Source organism: Saimiri boliviensis, chromosome 2 (genome assembly GCF_048565385.1).
Source record: "Saimiri boliviensis isolate mSaiBol1 chromosome 2, mSaiBol1.pri, whole genome shotgun sequence".
Classification (NCBI taxonomy): Eukaryota; Metazoa; Chordata; class Mammalia; order Primates; family Cebidae; genus Saimiri; species Saimiri boliviensis.
This window is the reverse complement of record NC_133450.1, coordinates 217,399,109-217,420,822: the sequence shown is the minus strand read 5'-3', so window position 1 is coordinate 217,420,822 and position 21,714 is coordinate 217,399,109. Positions and strand designations below refer to the sequence as shown.

The 21,714-nt window shown below is 40.4% G+C and overlaps 1 protein-coding gene across 5 annotated transcripts in view; it reads left to right on the top strand.

The window, feature by feature from the left end:
* The window catches only part of NR6A1 (nuclear receptor subfamily 6 group A member 1), a 239,017-nt gene that overhangs the window by 19,138 nt on the left and 198,165 nt on the right, over positions 1-21,714 (top strand). For all 5 annotated transcript variants that reach the window (XM_010351375.3, XM_074395327.1, XM_074395325.1 and 2 more), the window contains exon 2: positions 14,190-14,231. In XM_010351375.3, the coding sequence (XP_010349677.2) occupies positions 14,190-14,231 (42 nt within the window). The remainder of the gene's footprint in view (positions 1-14,189; positions 14,232-21,714) is intronic.

The following is a 21,714-nucleotide window of genomic DNA, read 5'->3' as shown; positions in this document are numbered from 1 at the left end:
ACTAACCACTACTCTGCTAAACCATTTTTTTTTTTTTTTTTTTTTTTTTGAGACCGAGTCTTGCTCTGTTGCTCAGGTTGGAGTGCAGTGGGGTGATCTTGGCTCACTGCAACCTCTGCCGCCTTGGTTCAGGTGACTCTCCTGCCTCAGCCTCCCATGTAGCTAGAACTACAGGCATGTGCCACCACACTTGGGTAATTTTTTTTTTTTTTTTTTTTTTTTTAGTAGGGATGGGGTTTCACCGTGTTAGCCAGGATGTTCTCGATCTCCTCACCTTGTGATCTGCCCACCTTGGCCTCCCAAAGTGCTGGGATTACAGGCGTGAATGACCGTGCCTGGCTTAAATCAGTATTTTTAAAACTAAAGTTTTTTCCTGTTTACCACATGATTTTTGTCATTTTCTAGTGTATTGCTTTTTAATATTTTAAATATTGAATAGTGTTAACATTCTACAACCCAACGTTTATTTTAAAAGGAAATTTTTTCATTAGCCTAAATAAAAAATTATTTGCCACAAACAAAGTAACAATGAAAAAAATTTAATGAAAATAGAATTATGTTAAATTCTAGGTGCTATTGTCTGCCAAAGTCTCTGACTAGGCCTTTGTTAAAGAGATTAGTAAGCACTAGAGAGGAAAAACTAACACCAGATTTTTCTTCTGATGTAATCAGAAGGATTGAAAGAGAATGGAAAGGTGTAATAGCTTTGGAATGTTTTAAAATGCTTTCTCTTTGTGCTGTTTAAAATCTTCCAGTGGTCTCCTTGCTTTGGGAAACACTGACACAGGTGATGGTGTGTGTGTTTTACAAATGAGTAAACTGATGCTTAAGGAAGGGAAAATTTGTTAGAAGTTGAAACAGTCCCACAGGCCTTATACCCCCTCCTTACTTTTCTTTCTTTCTCTCCTTTCATCTTTAGTCCTTTCTCTTGCCTCACTCTCCCTGCCTCTCCTCTTTTCTTCCTCATCCTCTAAGATAATTCAGCTAACTCCAGAGTAGTGTAGAGATTTTTATATGTGTTTTTTTTTCCACGTAATTGATGTGAGATAGGATTTCAACTTTAAAAATTTAGGTCTTTCTCAAAACATTGCATTTCTTAGTGCTTACTGAATTCTAGAAGTTGGGTGTAAAATATATAATAATTTTCTAGGGTACTTGCACCCCTGCATAAATGATTTGTTGAAATAACTGTAAAGACATTATAAATGTTCCCTTGCCACCTCATTAGATAATGTTGGAAAAGTGAGCTTGAGAAAAGGTATTGCCAGCAGTTTTTGAAACAGATGTTATCTCAAGTGCATTAAAGGGCAATTTGATTTTATTGCCCGTTGTAGTTTTGTAATTTATATTAGGAATTATGTTTAATTACCATTTTATTGTGTTAATCTGTTGGAAACAATAGGTAGCTGATGCAACTTTACCATAATTGGAGCCTAGATTATAATTTGAATTTTAAAAATTTCATTTAAAAATTGTTTAATTTTAATTTGATTTTATCTTTAAAACTTTCTGGTTAGAAAAAAACCTATTGTCATTTTTTCTTCTTTTTCTTTTGAGACGGAGTTTCACTCTTGTCCAGGTTTGGCACAATCTCGGCTCACCTCAACCTCCTCTTGGGTTCAAGCAATTCTTCGATCTCAGCCTCTCGAGTAGCTGGGATTATAGGCATTTGCCAGCACATCTGGCTAATTTTGTATTTTTATTAGAGACGAGGTTTATCCATGTTGGTCAGGCTGATCTCAAACTCCTGACCTCAGGTGATCCGCCCGCCTCAGCTTCCCGAAGTGCTAGGATTACAGGCATGAGCCACTGCGCCTGGCATCATTTTTTCTTATTTAATTTATTATTATTTTGTTTTTTGAGATGGAGTCTTGCTCTGTTGCCCAGGCTGGAGTGCAGTGGTGTGATCTTGGCTCACTGCAACCTTCGCCTCCTGGGTTGAAGCGTTTCTCATGCCTCAGGAGCCTGAGTAGCTGGGATTGCAGGTGCTTGTCATCATACACAGCTAATTTTTGTATTTTTAGTAGAGATATGGTTTCACCATGTTGGTCAGGCTGATCTTGAGCTCCTGACCAAGAGATGCGCCCATCTCAGCCTCCCAAAGTGCTGGGATTACAGGTATGAGCCACCTTGCCCTTCTGTCTTATTTAATTTTTTGCTTTCACAAAGTATTGTGACTTTTGCTTCTTCAAATACGAAAGGAGACATTTTGTAATCCTGTTATTTAAAAAGTTTGTTCCACTAGATACTAAAAGAAGAAAATTCAATTCTGGATAATTTTAAATGGCATTTAAAAAATTCTTTATGGAAACATTGCACTTTGAAATAAATTGAAGATTTTTTTAAAGAAATTACAGTTATGGCCGGGCGCGGTGACTCAAGCCTGTAATCCCAGCACTTTGGGAGGCCGAGGCGGGTGGATCACGAGGTCGAGAGATCGAGACCATCCTGGTCAACAAGGTGAAACCCCGTCTCTACTAAAAATACAAAAAATTAGCTGGGCATGGTGGTGTGTGCCTGTAATTCCAGCTACTCAGGAGGCTGAGGCAGGAGAATTGCTTGAACCCAGGAGGTGGAGGTTGTGGTTAGCCGAGATCGTGCCATTGCACTCCAGCCTGGGTAACAAGAGCAAAACTCCATCTCCAAAAAAAAAAAAAAAAAAAAAAAGAAATTACAGTTATGGTAATTTTCCTGTTTCTAATTTATTGTATTTTGTCTGTGCTAGTGAAATCTCTGAACATTTACTGTGGATTCTTGATAAATCATCTTGTGACACCTATTTGTTGACCAGGATGGTCTCGATCTCTTGACCTCATGATCCACCCGTCTCGGCCTCCCAAAGTGCTGGGATTACAGGCGTGAGCCACCGCACCCGGCCTTTTAATAGATTTTTAATCCCAGGGACCAGACTCATGTAGTGTATGGCAGGCCACACTTGGCTTAATTGATATTTTAGTAAAGTTTTTCTGATACTTGGTATAAGCTAAAATATATAATTCATTGCTCTGTGACACTTTGAATTCAGGGTCTCAATCCAGAGCTTAGCTCAGGGTAAGGAGGTTTGTCAGCATGCCTTGGTATGAAGTAATGAAGTAAGGAAGACTTAGGAGTTTGTAATGTTATTATCAAGCTCACATGTGCTCTATCTAGAATAAATTGTAAATCACTTAAATTGTAAATCACACACATAAAAACTTAATTTTTCTCTCCTTAGAGCATACATTGAACTTTTTTGTTCTTGTTAGAAAGTTTTGGTCTCAACTGATTTCTTTGCCAAGTTGTAATTTAACAATTCTGTTGATGTGCAGTATTAGTGTAATTAGTACTTGGGTGTGACTAGTGTCTTTCTCTGAAAATTTTGTAGTGAATGGTTTGCCTTTCCTTTTTTCTTGAACTAAAATTTATTGTGTGCCCACTTTGTGCTAATTATGTGCAGCAACCTTAAGGAGAGTAACATTATTGTCATTTTACTGATGAGAGAATCGAGAGCAAGTTAAGTAAGTGACTTGGCCCCTGCAGTTGGGAGAGATGGGACTCAGGCCCAAATGTGTCTGATCCAAGACTTACACTCTTGGATTCTCAGCACTATCTTCTGGTAGAAGATACAAAGGGCCATTTGTACCTTCAGGAGTTTAGTATTCAGGAGACCGTGCTTTAATGGTAGATGCAAGAATTAAAGCCAAACCTAATTTTTAGCCATGGAGACAAGTATGGTCTTTGAAAATTGCTTGCTTAAAAATCTTGACCTTTTTTTCTTAACTGGTCTTTTTTTTTTTTTTTTTTTTTTTTTTAACGATGCCTTTAGGCCAGGCACATGGTGGCTCACGTCTGTAATCCGAGCACTTTGGGAGGTCGAGGCTGGTGGATCACGAGGTCAAGAGATCGAGACTGTACTGGCCAACATGGTGAAACCCTGTCTCTACTAAAAATACAAAACAAAACAAAACAAAAAAACAAAATTAGCTGGATGCGTTGGTGCACACCTATAGTCCCAACTACTCGGGAGGCTGAGGCAGGAGAATGGCTTGAACCCGAGGCGGAGATTGCAGTGAGTTGAGATTATGCCACTACACTCCAGTCTGGCAACAGAGTGAAACTTTGTCTCAAAAAAAAAAAAAAAAAAAAAAAAAAAGATGCCTTTATGTATTTCTAAGGAGAAGAGCAAAGTCCAAAGCCAATTTATGATTTTGGAGAAAGATGCTCTTATGAGGTTTAGAACAAATCCTTGCCAATGGGCAGGCAAAGAAGCAGAGAGACTCTTGCTTAAAAATGCTGGCCCTGGGCATGTTACACTCCATGTGGAATGGGAGAGACTTTTGATCCTTAATGCCTTTAAGGAAACATAGCAAAATAGCATTAGGCTCTTAAATACTATTTGATACAAGATGAAGAGTGAATAATATAAACTAGAAACATGAGAGCCTTAACATGGTAGGGACTGAAAGTAACCACTGTGTCTATACAGTCTCAATTTCCAGGTCAGCTTGTATTAAAGTCTGCCTTGCTGACCTTATAAGTATGTTATTCTCATTTGATATCCTTAGTCAGTATTTACTTTTTAAATAGTATGGTCACTGTGACTTATTCAGGAATGTGAGGCATATTTAGGGAGAAGATTGTTAAACTCAGAACAGCTGTATACCAAATAATCATCTCTTACTCTGGAAGCCCAGTTGAACTGTAGGGAAATAGGGATGCAATTCAAACATAATGTTTGTGCTAAAATATGTTAATGCTAGAAGAGGAACTTCTAAGCCTGTTAAACTTACAGTAGGTATCAAAAATGGTAAGGAAATGTGCATTATATAAGTAAGAGTGTGATTTTAGTAGGGCAATGAATATCTGTAGCAGGCGTCCCCAAACTACGGCCCGCGGGCCACATGTGGCCCCCTGAGGCCATTTATCATGGGGCACCTCTTTCATTGGTGGTCAGTGAGAGGAGCACAGTATGTGGCGGCCCTCCAACGGTCTGAGGGACAGTGAACTGGCCCCCTGTGTAAAAAGTTTGGGGACGCCTGATCTGTAGTGTTTTAAGAAGCTGGTGTGGGCCGGGCGCGGTGGCTCAAGCCTGTAATCCCAGCACTTTGGGAGGCCGAGGCGGGTGGATCACGAGGTTAAGAGATCGAGACCATCCTGGTCAACATGGTGAAACCCCGTCTCTATTAAAAATACAAAAAATTAGCTGGGCATGGTGGCGCGTGCCTGTAATCCCAGCTACTCAGGAGGCTGAGGCAGGAGAATTGCTTGAACCCAGGAGGCGGAGGTTGCAGTGAGCCGAGATCGCGCCATTGCACTCCAGCCTGGGTAACAAGAGCAAAACTCCGTCTCAAAAAAAAAAAAAAAAAAAGAAGCTGGTGTGTTGGTGTGCATCTGTAGTTCCAGCTACTAGTGAGGCTGAGGCAGGAGGATTGCTTGAGTCAGAAGTTCGAGGCTGCAGTGTGTTATGATCATGCTTGTGAATGGCCACTGCACCATAGCCTGGGCAACATAGCAGGACCCGTCTCTTAAAAAAAAAATACCCTATTTATTTTATTGATTGGGTGATCTGAGATCTGAATGGATGGCCCAAAGGTCAGTTTTCATATGAATGCTGCAACCTCATGAAGAAGCCAACGTCTCAGTAATAGCACTGGGTGATGACTTAATAAAAGGTCCTATTCCCTATGTGTGTGCAGAATGGGGAACACATTCCCTAGAGCTGCTGAAAAGTGGTTTAGGTTTTTAAATTCTTTTCTGAGTCTGTTTATATTTGTATTTTGGAGGGTGACGATCAAAATGAATTTACCAATTATAATGGGTAATTACTTTTTTTTGAGGCAGAGTTTCACTCTTGTTGCCTAGGCTGAAATACAATGGCACTATCTTGGCTCACTGCAACCTTCACCTCCCGGGTTCAAGCAGTTCTCCTGCCCTGGCCTTCTGAGTAGCTGAGATTACAGGCATGCACCACCACACTGGCTGATTTTTTATTTTTAGTAGAGATGGTGTTTCTTCGTGTTGGTTAGGCTGGTCTGGAACTCCCAGCCTCAGGTGATCCACCCGCCTCAGCCTCCCAAAGTGCTGGGATTACAGACATGAGCCACCATGTCCGGCCAATAATGAGTAACTCAGTGAACATTTGCTACATGCTAGGTATTGTTTTGAGAGCTTATATTTATTTAATCCTTACAACAACCCTGTTAAGTAAGTCCTGTTGTTCCTATTTTTAGATTGGGGAAATGCTGAAGCGTATGGGACCATGGGAATGCTACAAATGTTATTTTCTTTACACAATTTCTCCCTTCTGTAAAATGGGGGCTACAGTAGGATAGAAGAGATTAGGGATGATTTATAGTCTATCTGTCCTTCTAGTTTATGTATTTTTTTTTTTTAAACCTAAGAATCTTGATAACCCTTTAAGGGTTCCTCAAGTGTTAGCGGTATATGATTTGTATCCCTGATTATACACAACTGCAACTTTTGGACTCTGAGGCTCTGCTGTTATGGGAATATCAGGGTTAGCTCTTTGAAGTTATGCCAAATTCCCATCTGTCCGGCTGTTGCAGAGCATGCACTGTGCAAAGGTAGAGTTTTTTTAGTCAAGATGCTCTCAGTAGAAGTTCTCTTGTTTTGACTTTTGTGGCTCTTGCCATGTAATGGAGTACAATAATCTGTTTAATCTGTAAAATGGAGACAGTAGTACCTATTTTTCAGTAAGAATTAATACAAAGTGTCAAGCTGATGCCTGCTGTATAGTAATAGATTGAATAAATGGCAACTGACAGATTATTGTATACATTTTCTTGTATTTTTCTGTATGCGATATTTTGCGTTTTGAAATTTCTTTTCTTTCTGTTTTTTTTTTTTTTTTTGAGACGGAGTTTCGCTCTTCGTTACCCAGACTGGAGTGCAATGGCGCGATCTTGGCTCACCGCAAACTCCACCTCCTGGGTTTAGGCAATTCCCCTGCCTCAGCCTCCTGAGTAGCTGGGATTACAGGCACACCCTACCATGCCCAGCTAATTTTTCATATTTTTAGTAGAGACGGGGTTTCACCATGTTGACCAGGATGGTGACCAGGATGGTCTTGATCTCTTGACCACGTGATCCGCCTGCCTCGGCCTCCCAAAGTGCTGGGATTACAGGCTTGAGCCACCGCGCCCGGCTCTTTTTGCTTTTTTGAGACAAGATCTTGCTCTGTTACTCGGGCTGGAGTGCAGTAATCATGGCTCACTGTAGTCTTGACCTCCCAGGCTCAAATGGTCCTCCCACCTCAGCCTCCCAAGTAGCTGGGACTACAGGTGTGTGTCATCACGCCCATCTAATGAAAAAAAAACACATTATTTTGTTGTAGAGGTCTCACTATGTTGCCCAGGCTGGTCTTCAATTCCTGAGCTCAAGGGATCCTCCTGCCTTGGCCTCCCAGAGTTCTGAGATTATAGATGTGAGCTTTGAGCCACTGTGCCTGGCCTTGAAATTTCTTAACCTTCAAGCCAAGTGAAGGATTATCAATAGTCCTTTTTGTTCCTCCAGAGAAACAGAAATTGTAAATGAAAAATGTCAGAGAGTCATCAGTACATGCAGTTTTCTGAGAAATGCCTGTAGTATAATTCCATAGAAACACAGTGACCTCTGACTCATCAGACTGAATTGTCTTCCTAAACTGTTTTCACCTTTTGATTCTGTAACTACAGCCTTGAAAGCTGTGTACTGTCTTTATTTTTTAAGAATGTTTTAAAATTGAAATGTCATAATCTTGGGCTGGCTTTTCTGCCATCAGTCTGGTTTCAAGGCCGTAATTACAAAGATAGAAGCCTGAAAAAATACATGAAAGGTGATGTAGGTTGATCAGATGGAAGTTATTAATGTTTCCATAGAAATACAGACACTTGTATACTGCATTTAAGCTGAGCAAATACGTGGGCATAATATCCCCCTAAGATTTCATGTTAGGAAAATTACATTAGGAAAAGGGTATTGTTTTTGTTGCACTTTTAAAAATATGACCTTGACGTTTGTAGGTGGAGAAAAGAAAATACTACTTGAAGCTCTTCCAGATAGCTTTTGCTGTGTGGACTTGTGGTGCTACGTTCCTGCATTCAAAAGCATTTTCTGTTATTCTTGAAGTATGGTTTGTCAGGTTGCCTGTGAGAAACAAAAGCTAATGGCCCAGGTGGCATCCCACTCACTGGATAGAAAAGCAAGAGGCAGGTGTAAATTTAATCAACCAATCCAAGAAAAGTGTTCCTATATCTGCCCAGGTCTGGGACTAGTTTGCAGGCTGCAGATGTGGCTGTATGGCAGGCTGTGTAGCTCATGTTTGTTACTTACCCCCACCAAAATAAAGCTGCATTCCTTCTCAGCCTCACACCAAAGCCATTCATGGAACCAAAAGGAGCCTAGAAGATAGAATTGAGGAAGGCCTCCCCCAAAAGGGAAGAGTTCCTAGAATCTAAGGGCTATGGATGGCTTCCCATGTGTATTTTGACTGCCTCAACAAAGCTCTTTTATTTTTTTAAAACTCCTTGTGCTTTTAGTTTCTTGGTTGAAATTTTAGAGCCCTTGTATTGAAGTAATCAGAGTTGGGCTGGTATTGACAAACTTCCTAGGTGTATACATGTATTTTCAGTCACTGTTGCCTATAGGATAAAAACCAAAAATTCCTCATGTGTGGCAGTTAAGAGTCTTTATGATATGGCTCTGCTGAGACTCCAGTCAAGTCTAATTACTGAGTAACATTCTGTTTTTTTTTTTTTTTCCTATTTAGTGCTTTCACATGCTGCTTCCTCTAAATATGTTTCTCAAATATCTCTGCCTGGTGAATGCCTATCTTCTCTCTGTGCTCCTGGCTCCATGATTGCTGTTTCTCCTCTCACTGATATTGATCATGGCTACCAAGCACTTTCACTGACCTAAGTGCATCATATCATTGAATACTCATAACAATCTACAGATGAGGAAATTGGCCCAGAGAGGTGAAGTCACTTCCTAAGCTAACACAATTAGTAAGTAGTGGTGGCAGGAATCAAACCTATTCTGAAATAAAAATTTATGCTTTCTACTTTGCACTACTTCCCAGTTGTATCATGTCCATCTGTCCCATAGTGTTAATTTTTTCAAAACTGCTGTTTCATCTTTTTTCTTCACTAGGCTTTAATCTTTTTTAAAATTGTGGTTAAATACATAGCATAAAATTTACCATTTAAACCATTTTGAGTATATAACTTAGTGGCATTAAGTATGTTTGCATTGTCAGGCTCTACAGTTATTTTTATTTGCTCTCTACCCCTAGAGACTGTTAACTCTCTGATAATAGTCAGTCTTATTCATATCTCTATCTTCCAGGCCTCTGGCCTGTTACAGTATGGGTAGATACTTAATATTTGACGTAGTGACTGTTTGCATTTGCAGACTGATTGACCTATACATTGGCTAGTAAATAATACTAGCCTAAACATTTCCATATTTTATTTTTTTTTAAAGTTGTAACACAGTCCAAAACATGTGGTGTAACAAGTTTAGAAGGGGCAATTCCTAGACTTTCACTGTTTCATAGCCGGCTACCAGCCTCATGTGGCCATTTAAATTAATTAAGAGTAAAGTTAAAAGTTCAGTTCCTCATTCATGTCAGTCACATTCCAAGTAGTCATTGGTCACATGTAGCTAGTGGCAACTGTATTGGACAGTGTAGATACGACATTTTCATCATTGTAGAAATTTCTATTGGACAGTGCTGATCTAGGCTTTAAAAGTTGAGAATAGTGAAATTATTCTCGTAAAATTTGTTCTTTTGGCAAGAAATTTATTGTAGTGGCATATCAATAGAAAGTCTGGGTAAAGGCTTTTAACTTTTTCCTGGGGATCCTGGAAAACAGACGTCTCTAGAACCTTGGGAGCCTGTGGGAGCATAGAGGCACACAGAACTCATCAGAGCAATTTTGAGATCTATTTTGACCTTTGGCTTTCTTGTGTCACTGTATCTCACGTTTGAAACTATATAAAACTTGAATTGCAGTTGACTAAGTGAAATCATGTTATTTAATTAAAACACTTGAATTTCAAATTTGCAGATTTATTGGTTGTTTGGATTTTGAAACCAGCCTTTTTCTTCCTCATAGGTGCCTGAAAAGCTCTAGGTTCAGTCATGTCGTTTGTAGTGCCTAACTCAGACTTGAGTGCAGGGAAAGGGAGGGGAAATTAGGGGAGAACTGACCTGAGTCCTTAGGTCAGTGGTGAGCAAAGGTGGGCTCAGGTGGAGAAAACAGCATGTGTAAATGAATTGAGGCCAAAGAGCATGTTGAATTCTGGGAGCCACAATGTAATTCAATGTGGTTGGAGTGTACACTATTGGGTAGGATGCCAGAGAGTTAAAGTGGTCAGCAAATCATGAAGGATACATATGACTTCTGTTTTGTAGAAGGAGATGATGTTTGATTAGAATTGTGGAATTTTACCTTCTAAGGGACTTAATCTTATGTATGGGCTACTGAAGCTTCAAAAGAGACTGAGTAACAGAGTGTTAACCAGAGTCTTTGTCTCTATTGCACTATGCTGCCTTCCTACAGTCAAATTAGAACATTTCTTGAGTAATGCTAACACAGTATAGAGTATAATTAGCTAGTGTTTCAGACCTTAATTTGCTGACTGGTTATACTCAGAAGTTTAAGTTGCTGTCATGGTAAGTATACAGTTTTTTAGTCAAAATATCAAAAAAGAAAAAGATCAGTGACCTTTTAATCTCCCACAATAGCCAGTTACAATTTGAGGTATCAGTGATCTTTTTTTTTTTTTTTTTTTTGTCAAATGTGTGGTGGTACACACCTGTAGTCCTAGCTACTTGGGAGGCTGAAGTGAGAGAGTTGCTTGGGCCCTAGAGGTGGAGACTGCAGTGAGCCTTAATCAAGCCACTGTACCCCACCCTGGGCTACAGGAGCAAGACCTTGTTTAAGAAACAAAAAGCCTATTTGGAGAAGAGCTTGTCAACTGGAACTTTCTCTTGTATGAAATAAGATTTCTAGACTTAGAGCCATTCACTGATGATTTACATATATTCACCAAATCTTAAAATAATTGAATGTGATGGTTATTTTTATCCTCATTTCAAGAAATGGGCTAGTAGTAGTTAATTTGGTAATAGCAAATCTGTGATTCAAATCTAATTCTAACTCATACTTATGCCCACTCCCCCACCCCCTTTTTTGAGATGGAGTCTCTCTGTCACCCAGGCTGGAGTACAGTAGTGCAATCTGGGCTCACTGCAAATTCTGCCTCCCGGGTTCAAGCAATTCTCCTGCCTCAGCCTCCTGAGTAGTTGGGATTATAGGCGCCTGCCACCACACCCAGCTAATTTTTGTATTTTTTTTTTTAAATTAAAAAAATTTTTTTTTGAGACGGAGTTTCACTTTTGTTACCCAGGCTGGAGTGCAATGGCACGATCTCGGCTCACCGCAACCTCCGCCTCCTGGGTTCAGGCAATTCTCCTGACTCAGCCTCCTGAGTAGCTGGGATTACAGGCATGCGCCACTATGCCCAGCTAATGTTTTGTATTTTTAGTAGAGACAGGGTTTCACCATGTTGACCAGGATGGTCTCGATCTCTTGACCTTGTGATCCACCCGCCTCGGCCTCCCAAAGTGCTGGGATTACAGGTTTGAGCCACCGCGCCCGCCCTATTTTTTTTTTTTTTAGATGGAGTCTCGCTCTGTTGCCCAGGCTGGAGTGCAGTGGCACAATCTCATCTCACTGCAACCTCCACTTCCCAGGTTCAAGCAATTCTCTTGCCTTAGGCTCTGGAGTAGCTGGAACTACAGGCATCTACCACAACATTCAGCCTAATTTTTGTATTTTTAGTAGAGATGGGGTTTCACTATGTTGGCCAGGCTGGTCTTGAACTCCTGACCTCGGGTGATCCACCCGCCTCAGCCTCCCAAAGTGCTGGGATTACAGGCATGAGCCACTGCACCGCGGCCTGGTACCCTTTTCAGTATGCATCTATCTTTCTAGTTAAACTGAGGCAAATGAATATAACCTTTGCAGTAACATTTCAGTTAGGTTGTGTGTACATTGAGTTGGTGATATCAAAAGACCCTGGATTTCTCAGAATATTTCCTGATCTGTTTAATATGTTGTATTCTGTGAGACAGGTGGGCTTGGGGGTATGTTTGTTTATTTATGAAGCTTAAGAGTCTGCTTTTTTTGTTTGAGGTTTTTTTTTTTTTTTTTTTTTTTTTTTGGAGACAGTCTTGCTGTGTTGCCAGGTGCCAGGCTGGAGGGCAGTGGCGCGATCTTGGCTCACTGCAACCTCTGCCTCCCGGGTTCAAGCAATTCTCCTGCCTCAGCCTCATGAGTAGCTGGGACAACAGGCGCACACCACCACAGCCAGCTAATTTTTGGATTTTTAGTAGAGATGGAGTTTCACTATGTTGGCCAGGATGGTCTTGATCTCTTGACCTTGTGATCTGCCCACCTCAGCCTCCCAAAGTGCTGGGATTACAGAGCCAGCGCTCCCGGCTTTTTTTTTTTTTTTTAAGATGGAGTCTTGCTCTGTCGCCCAGGCTGGAGTTCAGTGATGCGATCTCAGCTCACTGCAGCCTCCTCCTCCTGGGTTCAAGTGATTCTCTTGCCTCAGCCTCCCAAGTAGCTGGGACTACAGATGTGCACTACCATGCCTGACTAATTTTTGTGTTTTTAGTAGAGATGGGGTTTCACCATGTTAGCCAGGCTGGTCTTAAATTCCTGGCATCAAGTGGTCTGCCCACTTTGGCCTTCCAAAGTGCTGGGATTACAGGTGTGAGCCATCAAACCTGGCCAGATCCATTATTTTTGAATTTACTGGTGATATGCTACATTTGTTTAATGAACAGCTACTACATGCTAGGCTTTTGAGAGGTAATGGGGTTAATGCTGTAAAACAAGGCAGATTGGATCCTGGCCCTCATGGAACGGTCTCATTGTGGTCAGACACTGAATGAATAGTTCCTTGTTGATGAGTGCTATGAAGAAGCAAGTACAGGTATTAGAGAAAATTATAACCAGGGATTTGTCCTTGTGTGTGAGACAAGGGTGAAGGAGGCAAGAGAAAGCTTTTCTGAGGAAATACTTAAATTGAGGAAGCGTAGAAAGCAAACAAGAGAAAGTATGCAGCCATTCCAGGAAAAATAAAAACAAAACCTTTCATCAGTGATGTTTAGATGACCTACTATGTTTGCCATTCCTTGTGCTTGAATTCTCTCTCCAGTGTGATAGTTACACACCAGTCAGACAAATGTAACTCATACTTTTTGGATCTGAGCGTATGAAATGTGCAGTGTGCTTTGAGAGGTATTTATTCCAACCTGAGTAGCTTCCATTTCTTTGTGTAGGTAAAATTCTTCAGTATTTGTGAAAAATTTACGTGAGATTACTGTTTGATATTTGTTATAAGTTTATATATATATATATATATATATATATATATTTTTTTTTTTTTTTTGTTGTTGTTGTTGTTTTTGAGACGGAGTTTCGCTCTTGTTACCCAGGCTGGAGTGCAATGGCGTGATCTCGGCTCACTGCAACCTCCGCTTCCTGGGTTCAGGCAATTCTCCTGCCTCAGCCTCCTGAGTAGCTGGGATTATAGGCACGTGCCACCATGCCCAGCTAATTTTTTGTATTTTTAGTAGAGACGGGGTTTCACCATGTTGACCAGGTTGGTCTCGATCTCTCGACCTTGTGATCCACCCGCCTCGGCCTCCCAAAGTGCTGGGATTACAGGCTTGAGCCACCGCGCCCGGCCTTATAAGTTAATATTTTATGTATTTTGATTTATTTTGGAAAAGAATTAGTAGTATTAAATAGAATATAACAGGTATTAAATGAATTGTAATTTTCCTGTGAGTTTTTATTCCAATGGATATTGGCATGATTACTCAGAATTACTTGTGCTGTTGTATATTGAGCTCCTACTGTGAGGCAAAGCCTGTGGTAAGCATTTTATATTGGTAACTTGTTTAATCCTCATTGCAATTCTGTGGTAAGTGCTATTATCTGTTTTTATATCGAGGTGATAAAATGGAGGCTCAGAGGGATGTGTAGTAGCTAAATGTTAGAACTAAGACTGAAACCCAAATTGACTTCTGTGTATGGATTATCCTCCCACTGTATGATGCTTCATATTTGGAGTCAGCTTGAAGTAATTCACAAATTGTAATTTTTTTCCTATTGTTTTCTCTTTAGGTTTCTGTCAGGATGAATTGGCAGAGCTTGACCCAGGCACTAGTAAGTTCTCAATGTTACCCAATATTCTTTGGTAAGAAAAGGATGTGTATATCCACTTTTAAGTGAATAATTTAAGGTGCCATTGATAAACCTTACCTTATTGACTCCCAGATTTTATTTCACTTTAATTTATAATTATAGGAAGGACATTCTGTCTTTTCTAGTTTTGCTTTCTTCTGATATTACTCAGTGGCCAGGATCCATCTGTTTAATAGAAAGTTGGGTTGCTGAAAATTTAATACCAATCTCCTTGCTTTGTTCTCTATCCTTCCATGAAATCCAACAACAGTGAAATCTGTACTTTCAAGCCTGGTGCAGTGGCTCATGCCTGTAATCCTAGCACTTTGGGAGGCTGAGGCGGGTGGATCACTTGAGGTCAGGAGTTTGAGACCAGCCTGGCTAACATGGTGAAACCCCATCTCTACCAAAAATACAAAAATTAGCTGGGCGTGGTGGCGGGTGCCTGTAGCCCCAGCTACTGAGGAGGCTGAGGCAGGAAAATTGCTTGAATCTGTGAGGCAGAGGTTGTGGTGAGCCAAGATTGTGTCATTGTACTCCAGCTTGGGTGACAAGAGTAAAACTTCCTCTCAAAAAAAAAAAAAAAAAAAAAAAAAAAAGAAAATTGTACTTTCACTTATGCACATGGACAACTGTATATTTACAAACACTTCTAATTGTACTTTCACTTATGCACATGGACAACTGTATATTTACAAACACTTCTAAAGTATTGACTAGTTTTAAAATAATTTCTTTCGGCCGGGCACGGTGGCTCACGCCTGTAATCCCAGCACTTTGGGAGGCCGAGGTGGGTGGATCACAAGGTCAAGAGATCGAGACCATCCTGGTCAACATGGTGAAACCGCATCTCTACTAAAATTACAGAAAATTAGCTGGGCATGGTGGCGCGTGCCTGTAATCCCAGCTACTCAGGAGGCTGAGGCAGGAGAATTGCCTGAACTCAGGAGGTGGAGGTTGCGGTGAGCCAAGATCGTGCCATTGCACTCCAGCCTGGGTAACAAGAGCGAAACTCCGTCTCAAAAATAAATACATAAATAAATAATAAATAAATAAAACAATTTCTTTTGAAGAAGCATTATGCTTAGTTTAGAAATTATAATTGGTAACCTTTGTAGTACAGTTTAATTTTCATTTGCAGTCTTATGGTTAAGGTATGAGAGTTACCATTTCAAAGTCTTAATTAAATGATGCTTTTCATGACTGTGTGAGTCCTCATCATAGACAATCATTTGAATTTCCAGTGCTCCCTAAATGTGGTGACCTGCACCATTCTGGGACATAGTCATAATGCTTAGAAATAGGACATGGGAGTATCCAGTGTATACTGACCTTATTTTGCTATAATGCTAAAAGATCAAATGATAATTTAGGTGAGACTCCATGAGATGGTCTAGAATTATTTTTCTGATTCTAGTACTTTGTTGGGGCTGGCTCCTTACCACCAGTCTGCTGTTGAGATAAGTGATAAAGCTTACCTTTCCATCATCATGAAGCTGATACAAGCTCTGAGGTTGCAGACCTTCTCACATATTCCCCCTGCCCTCCTTAATGGTATAAATGTCCATGTTTCAACTAATACTTATTAGTTGTTAGGCAAAATAGTTTCCATGATGCTTATCAAATACCAGCTTGAAGTCAGACAAGTATATTTGTCTTTTTAGAAGTTGTAAATTTCAGAATCAGTTTTGTATTAGGCAGTATAGCCTCCGTGTGCCAGCAGCTATAGGTGAATATACTATGATTGACCGTTAAACAGTGTGAGGATTAAGAATGACAACCCCTGCACAGTTGAAAGTCTATTTACAACTTTTGACTCCTCAAAAACTTTATTAATACCCTACTATTGAATCCTAGCTGATAATGTAATCAGCAGATTAGCACGTATTTTGTATGTTACGTGTATTATATTCTGTATTCTTACAATAAAGTACTCTAGAGAAAAGAACATGTTGTTAAGAAAGTTGTAAGGAAGGCTGGGTGCGGAGGCTCACAGCTGTAATTCCAGCACTTTGGGAGGCTGAGGCAGGCAGATCACAAGGTCAGGAGTTAGAGAGCAGCCTGACCAACATGGTGAAACCCCATTTCTACTAAAAAAAAAAATTAGTGAGGCCCAGTGGCGTGCGCTTGTAATCCAAGCTATTCAGGAGGCTGAGGGAGGAGAATCCCTTGAACCCAGGAGGTGGAGGTTGCAGTGAGCCGAGATTGCGCCTCTGCACTCCAGCCTGAGTAACAGAGCAAGACTCTGTCTCATACAAAAAAGAAGTCATTAGGAAGACAAATATATTTACTCTTCATTAATAGAAGTGAATAATCATAAAGGTCTTCATCTTCACTGCCTTCATGCTGAGGGAGGAGGAAGAGGAGTTGGACTTGTCTTGGGTGGCAGAGGTGGAAGAGGTAAAGGAGGTGAAAGGGGAGGCACGAGGCAGGCACACACGGTGTAACTTTTATTGAAAAAAATCTGTAAATAAGTGGACCTGCATAGTTGAAACTTGTGTTATGCAAGGTCCAGCTGTTTTCTGTTATTCTTAGGAGCAGCCTTTGCTTAGGCAAAGTAGCCTAGTAGCCTTAGGCAAAGTAGCCTAGTAGCTTTTGCTTAGTAGGCAAAGGCTACTCCCTAGGAGGAGGAAAAGGCAAATTCAGTTATTTTTCTGGAGTCATGGTTTTTTCTTTTTTCTTTTTCTTTTTTTTTCTTGAGACAGAATTTCACTCTTGTTGCCCAGGCTGGAGTGCAATTGCATAATCTCGGTTCACCACAACCTCCACCTCCTGGGTTTAAGCAATTCTTCTGTCTCAGCCTCCCTGAGTAGCTGGGATTATAGGCATGCGCCACCATGCCTGGCTAATTTTGTATTTTTTAGTAGTGATGGGATTTCTCCATGTCGGTCAGGCTGGTCTCAAACTCCCGACCTCAGATGATCTGCCCTCCTGGGATTACAGGTGTGAACCACTGTGCCCAGCCCCTGCACCTTGTGTGTGTGTGTGTTTTTTTTTTTTTTAAAGATGTGTATCGGACTCTGTTGACCAGGTTGGAGTACAGTGGCTCAATCTCGGCTCACTGCAACGTCTGCCTCCTGGGTTCAAGCGATTCTCCTGCCTCAGCCTCCCGAGTAGCTGAGACTACAGGCATGTGCCACCATGCCTAGTTAATTTTTGTATTTTTATTAGAGACGGGGTTTTATCATATTGGTCAGGCTGGTCTTGAACTGATCTGCCTGCCTTGGCCTCCCAAAGTGCTGGGATTACAGGTGTGAGCCCCCTCACCCGGCCATGGTCCTTTCTTAGAAGCATTTTTGAACACTAGGAAGGACATTCAGATGCCCTGTAACCTTTCAGACAGCTACACATAAAACATGCTAAATAGTTGATAACTCAGTTTATTAAGCCCTGAGTGTTCTCTCTGCTCCAGACCCAGTTCTCTAGGCTCTAGGGACAGACAAATAAGTATAGCTCTTGTCCTTGTATATTAACAGTCTATTGGGAAATACTTGAAAGGGCATTTTGTAAACCTCTATTTAGCACTTAGTACCCAAACATATTCTCTTTTTCTGCATCTAATAGCAATTGAAAATGGCTAATGCCCATTTTCTGAGTAAGGTCCCGATATTCTCAGAAAAGTTATTGTTGAATTCTTCTTTCTGGGTTAACTAATCCCAGCTCATTAAACATTTTTGCGTAAAATTTCTAGCTAGATACAGCAATTTATAGGCCTGTTTCATGAGAAGGAACAGAGATTGAGACAATTTTATACATCAGTATAGAATGGGAGTCACCAAAAAAAAAAAAAAAAAAAAAACACCCCAAAAAATTGTAATGGCTGGGTGCTGTGGCTCACACGTGTAATCCCAACATTTTGGGAGGCTGAGGTGGGGGGATCATGAGGTTAAGAGATTGAGACCATCCTGGCCAACATGGTGAAACCCGTCTCTACTGAAAATACAAAAAAAATTAGCCGGGCGTGGTGGCTTGGGCCTGTAGTCCCAGCTACTTGAGAGGCTGAGACAGGAGAATTGCTTGAACCCAAGAGGTGTAGGTTGCAATGAGCCAAGATCATGCCACTGTACTCCATCCTGGGGGACAAAGTGAGATTCTGTTTCAAAAAAAAAAAAAAAAAATTAGTGGCAGGCTGTGATCGCTCATGCCTGTAATTCCAGTACTTTGGGAGGCCAAGGCAGGAGGATCATTTGAGCCCAGGAGTTTGCGACGAGCCTGGGCAACATAAGGAACCCTATCTCTACAAAGAAAATTATCCAGATGTGGTAGCATGTGCTTGTGGTCCCAGCTATGTGAGAGGGTGAGGTGGGAGAATTGCTGAAGGAGGTGAAGGTTGCAGTTAGCCATGATCATCACATCACTCCATTCCAGCCTAGGTGACAGAGCAAGACCCTGTCTCAAAAACAAAAAGCAAACCAAAAAATGTATATTTAGTGTGTGTGGGTAGTAGTCTCAGTAATTCCTACATTATTATGAACTTAGTAATATTTTAATCTGTCTCTTTGAGGAAATACATAAGGATCTGATTATTCTAAAAATAAACAAAAATAAAATTATCTCAGACTATACCAATTTTGGGGTTCAAATGAGCATGTTCAGCCCTACCAAGTGATAGAAAGCATCAAGACTGAGATGGGCTGTGTGTTTTGTGTTAAATTGGCTCTGGTTTTTGCTACTGCGTAATCTTGAGATTCTGACTGGGAAGGAATAACATCACCCTATGTTAATTCCAAGTGACTTTTGTTTATTTAATTTGAGACAGGGTCTCACTCTTTTGCCTAGGCTGCAGTGCAGTGGCAGTCATGGCTCACTGCAGCCTTGACCTTCTGGGCTCAAGTGATCCTCCCACCTCAGCCTCCTGAGTAGCTGTGACTGCATGTCCGTGCTACCATGCCTGACTAATTCTTGTATGTTTTGTAGAAATGAAGTTTTGCCATGCTGCCCAGGCTGGTTTCGAACTCCTGGGCTCAAGTGATCCTCCTGCCTTGGTCTCCCAAAATGCTGAGATTACCATACCGAGCCCTGTGTTACTTTTAAGAATATTAGGGATTTCCTTGTGTTGTATCTTTGGAATTTGGAGGCCCAAATATTGTCCCCCATTCCCCAGATTCCTGATAGGAAAGCCTGTTCACACTCCCTTATTTTGGAACAGGAAATACTTTTTGGCTAATTTTCAGTTGTGCATAGCAGTGATTGTAGGCAGCAGGTTTGGGACAACAGGTATCATGTGTTGGAACTAGTTGAGGAAAGACAGACTTTGTCCAATTAACTGCCTTTGCCTTTTTTTTTTTTTCCCTAAATACCTTTAATGTGATAGGGCAGCCATACTCAGAATCTGGGTAGCTGTTCACACTCTGGCTGCCTTCCTATGATTCCTGGGCTTCTTGGAGTCCAATGTTATGGCACAGGTTCAGGCTAAGTTCATTTCTACAAGAAGTGTCCCTCTACCATGTCCATTAGCATAAGCTAGGGACAGGGGCAGTCAAAGGTCAAGAGAAGTTCAAAACAGCATAAACTTTCTGTGCTTCTGTTTCCAAATAACCCCAGTCTGCCCTGGTCCCCGAGTTTTTTCCTCACCCATCGTGTTTATCGTGTAGTTGTAAAACTGAAGAGAACAAGGACTGACTTGATACAAGGGAAGTTAGAGAATAGAAGTCATTGTTGCTTAAAACAGGAGAAATAATTGATTTATGTTTGGGGGCCAATTAGGCTATAAAACAGGAACAGTAAAGGGACCTGTGGCTTCAGGACAGCTACTTGCTCTGATTTCTGTCCCATAGACAAGGGGCTTCCCAATAAAGGCTGTCAGCTTTCTAGGCTAAATTATTAATTCCTTTCATGCCTCTCAGGGATTGTAAACAGCGCATAATACAGGGAAACAGTTGATAGTGTTCAGTTACTGGCCAGATAGAGGGTCAAAGGGTAAATAGTTGGATTAGCAACAGCTGTTCTTCTTCCCGAAACTTTTTGTCTCTTATTATCTATTTTAGGAACGCTAGTCCTGAATTTTTGGTGTACATATAATGTAATGAAGTCCATTTCTCCTCTTGTAACGTAATCCTACACGTAATTACATTAAGAGTAAACATTGACCAAAATTGTTTTCCAAGGTTGAAGGTTGAATTTTTTTTTTTTTTTTTTTTTTTTGGTATTTGGTATGTTGTCTGATGTACAAAGGATATAATCCCAAGGAAAGTACCCATTTGAAGTTAGACATATTAAAACATTTTTAGTGTTGGTTTTTTTTTTTTTAAGTATAGTTTGATTAAAAGAAAAAAAATTGTTTTTGTTTAAGCTGATAATAAAATAATGTATGTTCACTGTGGAAAACGCTTGAAAGAAAATAGAAGCATCTCTAATCCCACCACCTAGAAATAGCCATTTCTTAACGTTTGAGAATGCTTGCTTCCAGATTGTGTCCCAGCTCATCTTTTACGTAATTAGGAGCCTATATATAATATACATACAATTTTTGTATGCTGTTTGTTTTTCCCTACTCTGTATTACACTAGCAACATTGTCCCGAGTCATGAAACAATTTTCACAAGTATTTTTAGTGGAAGGATATTTCATTAAATAAGTAAATAGCTTTATCATGATGTGTTTAACCATTTTCCTATTGTTGAGCATTTAGATTTTCAGTTTTTTCTAAATCATAAATAATGCCACAGTGAATACGTTTGTATATGAATTTTTTGTCTGCATTTTGGATGAGAGCTTTAGTTTTTTAATGCAAGCCAAAACTTCTCATAATTAAGAGCATGGACTCTGGCTCAAGATTGCTTGGATTCAACTTCATTTCACTGTAATCTTGGTTAAATTACTTAAACTGTCTGCCTTCCTTTTCTCATCTATGAACTGAAGACAGTAAAATGTATTTCCATTTTATTGGATTGCTGTGAGGATTAAATGAAGTATAATATACTTAAAGTTTAGAATAGTGGTTGACATATGGTAAATACTATTAAGTATATCCTGTTCTAGGCTATATAGTATAATGTTGAAATTCTCAGTTTTTCCACACTAACAGGCTGTTGAAACTGTGTTTTATTCTGTTAAACTAGCCTCTGTTTTTTTCAAGAGAGTCTCGCTCTGTCGCCCAGTCTGGAGTACAGTGGAGCAATATCGTTTCACTTGAACTTCTGCCTCCCAGGTTCAACTGATTCTCCTGCCTCAGCCTCTCGAGGGGCTACAGGCGTGTGCCACCACACCTGGATATTTTTTATTTTTATTTTTTAATAGAGACGGGTTTTCACCGTGTTAGCCAGGACATTCTCCATCTCCTGACCTAGGGATCTACCCACCTTGGCTTCCCAAGCCTGTGTTTCTTAATGACACAAAGATGTTAGCAGGTTTAAGTTACTGCTCAAAGTAGATAGTTCAGATGAGACGGTACGTTTAGGGTGGTATGACCATAGACTCAAGTAAATACTTTAGTCACAGGAATAGAAGAGCTCATATTCTGCTG